At 44.1% G+C, this 5,010-nt stretch overlaps 1 protein-coding gene across 1 annotated transcript; it reads left to right on the top strand.

Annotated features, from left to right (window-relative positions):
* The first annotated feature begins 2,837 nt into the window (after positions 1 to 2,837).
* On the top strand, positions 2,838 to 3,794 carry MC2R (melanocortin 2 receptor). The gene has a single exon (XM_056854361.1). It carries the CDS (start codon positions 2,838 to 2,840, stop codon positions 3,792 to 3,794), a length of 957 nt encoding a protein of 318 aa, XP_056710339.1.
* Positions 3,795 to 5,010: the final 1,216 nt, after the last annotated feature.

The raw sequence follows: 5,010 nt of genomic DNA, 5'->3' as shown, positions 1-5,010 counted from the left end.
TTTCAAGATCTTGGAAATACAACTCTGGACTAGTTATTCTGTTGGTCTGATCCAGCAGGACTCTTTTATAGGTGGGGGATCTGTGATTAGAAAGAATCCCACCCACCCCAGCTGCCCCCACTTCCATCCCTCTTGTTTCCCCCCTTCCTGGGGAAAGCTCATAAGGCCAGCTGGTTCCTTCATGGGCTATCTGATAGGGGGGCTTGGAGTGGCAAGCTTTCTTCCCCAGATAATCTCTGGCCAAGTTGCCACTGAAATCTTGCAATGGATCAAGAAATCTCATTTGGTACTTTTGTGGTTGTTGTTGTTGAGTTATAGGGTCTACACAAGTTACAGTTGCCAGGCCCCTCTTCGCCACCAGTGGGAGGTTTTGGGGTGTAGCCTGAGGAGGGCAGGGTTTGGGGAGGGGAGGGACTTCAATGCCATAGAGTCCAATTTCCAAAGCGGCCATTTTCTCCAGGGGAACTGATCTCGATCTGCTGGAGATCAGTTGTAATAGCAAGAGATCTCCAGATAGTACTTGGAGGTTGGAAATCCTAACACAAGTACAGATTCCCCCATGTTTGTCGAAACACCTCTCCTTTCTCTACCTGGCCCTATTGTGTAGATTTCTGAATTGGACATATGATTTATTTAATTGAATGTATATCTCCCCTTTGTTCCACATAATTTAAGTGTGCATGTGGTTCCTAGACAGTCTCCCATCCCAGTCTCCCATAGACTGAGACTAGTTTGTCTTCACCACAGGTCCATGACATGCACCTTGAAACCATTCCAATTTAGTTGTTCTGGAAGGGAGCCTTTTTGCATGGAAAAGTGATAGGGAGAGGGAATGCTTAACCCATTTCCTATTTTAACTACAGTCCTTCTACCACCACTCCCTTCCAAGCTGCTTTTCCCCTGAAAGGTCATGGACAACTAGATCCCCAGCTAGTTTCCAGCTGGACAGCTAGTAAATTAATCCATGCCTCCTCCCCATAATTTTTCCATGCAATGTTGATCCCCCCCAATGCTGTTTTTATTTACTAAAAACTGACTATCAGCCTTTGTTACCCGTTTACATGCAATAAGCAGCAGGCCCCCAAGGCAAGATTTTCAAAAAGTTCGGCCAGATGGCATCCCTAAATTGCTTGCATCAATATTTACAAATTTGATATTCAGCATGTATAAACAATGTATAAACTGTGACGGTTTTGCTGCAGTAAGTACTTTATTAGTCTCTGTAGCAGCTAATTTGATTCGAATAATATCATCAGCCTTGTAAGAATTCCAAAATTAATAAAGCAAAACACCTGGAGCACTAAGGCTGGCTGATGGCAAAAAAGGCATATATTTATCAAACTTCTTCAACCAATCCACAGTTCCTATCAAACTCCATACACCTTACTTCTGAGTAAACATGCATAGCTTCACTCTGGTCATGAGTTTAGAATCAGCCTTGGTTTTAAAGTCTAGTTTTATATGCCAATTTTCTTTACCTTTTAAGGATAATCAATATGGCTTACAATCTTCTTCCCTTCCTCTCCCCGCAACAGACACCTTGTGAGGTAGGTGAGGCTGAGAGAGCTCTAAGAAAACTGTGACTAGTCCAAGGTCACCCAGCTGGCTTCATTTGTAGGAGTGGGGAAACCCAGATTAGAGTCTGCCGCTCATGTGGAAGAGTGGGGAATCAAACCTGGTTCTCCAGATTAGAGTCCGCTGCTCCTAACCATTACGCCACGCAGTAGCAAGAAACTTTCTTCCCCTTTCCCTGCCAGAAAGTACTCTGCTCCAATTATTTGGTATCAAGGGAGAGCAGATGTGAGGAGAAAAGAAGGCCCGGCCTCCTGCTGTGGGTTAGGGAGCCAAGGGCTGCTAAGTAGTTGCACCTCCACCACTGTGCTATCAAGGAAATACCATTTTGGCCCAACTGGATATACAAGAATGCATCAGAAATATTGTGGGTTGAGTTCCAATCCATCGTAATAAAGCAAATATTGCAATAAAGAGAGTCACATGATTTTTGGGGGGTTTCCCAGTGGATATAAAAGTTAGGTTTACACTATACTGTAGCCTATTAAGTATCCGATAGCATTATGTCTAAAAATCCCATGTACTGTAATAATAATAGAAAAGTTTGAAATATTGAGAGAATTGTGACACAGAGACACAAAGTGGGCACATGCTGTTGGAAAATTGGTGCCAATAGACTTGCTTAAAAACGCAATATCTGCAAAGCACAATAGAACAAGATATGCCTGTGAAGGTTTGTCAACAATTTGCCATTTTATTCTGTCATTTGAAACTGACCTCCCGCCGTGACATTTTCTCTCCACTTCCTTTCCCTAAGCATCTTGTGATTTAGAGTGTAAGCCTCATTATCATTTCTGTAAGGCACCTGGAACTACCATCTCAGTTCTAGTTTTATTTGACCCTTAGCATCTTTAGGAGAAATCTTTGGTCTGACTAGCAGGATTAAAATGTAATTAATCAGTAAATAAAGCATTGTTTCCCTGTCAATGAATGGAATGTTAAGTCTTGGGGAAATGGGTTGAATTCAGACGAACGTATCCATTAATGGGAAGGCACTTCTGTAAGTGGAAGATAACTGCCCTAAAGGTGAATGGTTTCATTTTGTAGAAGGCACTAAAATATCAATATATCAATATGCTGTTGTAATGATAGGTTAAATAGGGTTGCCAGCTCCGGGTTGGGAAATACCTGGAGATTTTGGGGGTGGAGCCTGAGGAGGGCGGGGTTTGGGGACAATTAAAATATTTTTAATTGTCCGTGTTTTTTTCCTATAGATAAGCATGAGGGAGTAACTATAATACTTTTCCCCCCAAAAGGTTGCAAAGATGAGAAATGACCGAGCTTCTGAAATAATAAGGTTGGTAGGCCAGAAGAACATTCATCTTTCTGAAAACATCAGTGAGTCCCCAGTAAACATCACAGACTGCACACAGATCATCATGCCAGAAGAAGTCTTCTTCACCATTGCCCTTCTTGGAATAGTAGAAAACCTACTTGTGCTGATAGCAGTGTGGAAGAAGAAGAATCTCCATTCACCCATGTACGTTTTCATTTGCAGTTTAGCTGTCTCAGACATGCTAGGAAGCTTATACAAGACCCTGGAGAACATCTTCATCATCCTCTGCAAAAAGAGAGACCTCACATGTCGAGAGGACTTTGACAGGATACTAGATGACGTTATCGATTTCATGTTTATATTGTCATTGCTAGGATCAATTTTCAGTCTGTCTGCCATTGCAGTTGATCGATATATAACCATCTTTTATGCACTGCGGTACCATAATATCATGACACTGCAGCGGGCTTTGATTATCCTGGTAGTAATTTGGGCATTCTGTGCTGGGAGTGGCATCGCAATGGTCATTTTCTCCCACGAAACAGCCACAATTCTTTCTTTCAGCATCCTGTTTGGCTTTATGCTTGTGTTTATCCTCTGCCTTTACATCCACATGTTCCTGCTGGCGCACTCTCATGCCAGAAAGATTGCTTTGCTTCCTACGAGCACCGTTCACCAGAGAGCAAACATGAAAGGGGCTATCACTCTAACCATATTGCTTGGCGTTTTCCTCTGCTGCTGGGCTCCCTTTGTCCTTCACATACTCCTCATGACATTCTGCCCACGCAACCCTTACTGTGTTTGCTACCAGTCCATTTTCCATGTGAACGGCATATTGATCATGTGTAATGCTGTTATCGACCCGATGATTTACGCATTTCGAAGTCCAGAACTGCGGAGCACATTTAAGCGACTGTTTGGCTGCCGAAAGCAAAGCTGGACATAGCCATTACTGCTTTTTTTAGAGTGGGTCAAAATTATAGTGAATTACACTGCCATAGCATAAAGTAAATTGTAATATCCAAAAACAGCAATCATACTAATATTTGAGGAATAGTTTAACATAGCTCCCCTCACATTATCCATAGTATAGGCGTAGGCCCTGAGCTTATGCACTTTCCTCAAGCAGACATATTACATGTAATAAGGCTTCAGCTTACTATACTGAAGTAGGGTGGCCAGCTCTGGGTTGGGAAATACCTGGGGATTTGTGGGGTAGAGCCTGGGAAGGGCAGGGTTTGGGGAGGGGAGGGACTTCAATGGAGTATAATGCCATAGAGTCCATTTCCCAAAGAGGCCATTTCTCCAGGAGAACTGATCTCTGTCACCTGGAGATCAGTTGCAATAGTGGGAGATCTCCAGCCACCGCCTGGAGGTTGGAAAGCCTCTGTAGAAGTCTCATTCATTCCACTGTGCACTGGATCCAGTTCTCACCACAGGTTATTCACAGATAGGGTTGCCATGGCCCTCTTCACCACCGGTGGGAGGTTTGGGGGGCAGAGCCTGAGGAGGGTGGGGGGTGGGGAGGGAAGGGACTTCAATGCCATAGAGTCCAATTGCCAATTCCACCATCTTCTCCAGGTGAATTGACCTCTATCGGCTGGAGATCAGTTGTAATCGCAGGAGAGCTCCAGCTACTACCCGGAGGTTGGCAACCCTATTCACAGAGGACATCTGCATTCCAGGCTTCCACCCAGTTCCTGCCATGTAGTTAAGGTAATTGTATGAGCCAAGTGTCAATCATCCCTGTTGGAGTAGGCTGTTGTCTGTATAATCCCAGGCCATAATTAGTCTTTAAAGTTTCCTACATTTGTGCAGCTAGAGACCAAAATGGCAGTTTTTTGGAACTAACCAAAACCATCACAGGAGATTTTGTGAAGGCTTCTTGGAGGGTAGACTCTATGGCATTATACACACTATGCCCAGAATACTCTGTTCTTCACTCCTTTCACGGTCTTCTGTCTGCCAGGGCTGCTCCTCTGTTCTCACCCTGCCGTCTCCCTCTAGTTCCTTTTCATCTGAGGAAGTGTCAGCAGGTTGGCCCACGACACACTACACTGAGGTCTCTCTGCAGGCTCCACTCCCCCAAATCTCCAGGGATTTCCCAGCCTGGAGTTGCAAGACAACCCTAGGCAAATGCAAATATGTGATAAAATGTCGGG

The sequence above is a fragment of the Euleptes europaea genome, chromosome 8 (genome assembly GCF_029931775.1).
Source record: "Euleptes europaea isolate rEulEur1 chromosome 8, rEulEur1.hap1, whole genome shotgun sequence".
Lineage (NCBI taxonomy): Eukaryota > Metazoa > Chordata > Lepidosauria > Squamata > Sphaerodactylidae > Euleptes > Euleptes europaea.
The sequence above is the reverse complement of the archived record's forward strand: the minus strand, read 5'-3'. Positions and strand labels throughout refer to the sequence as shown.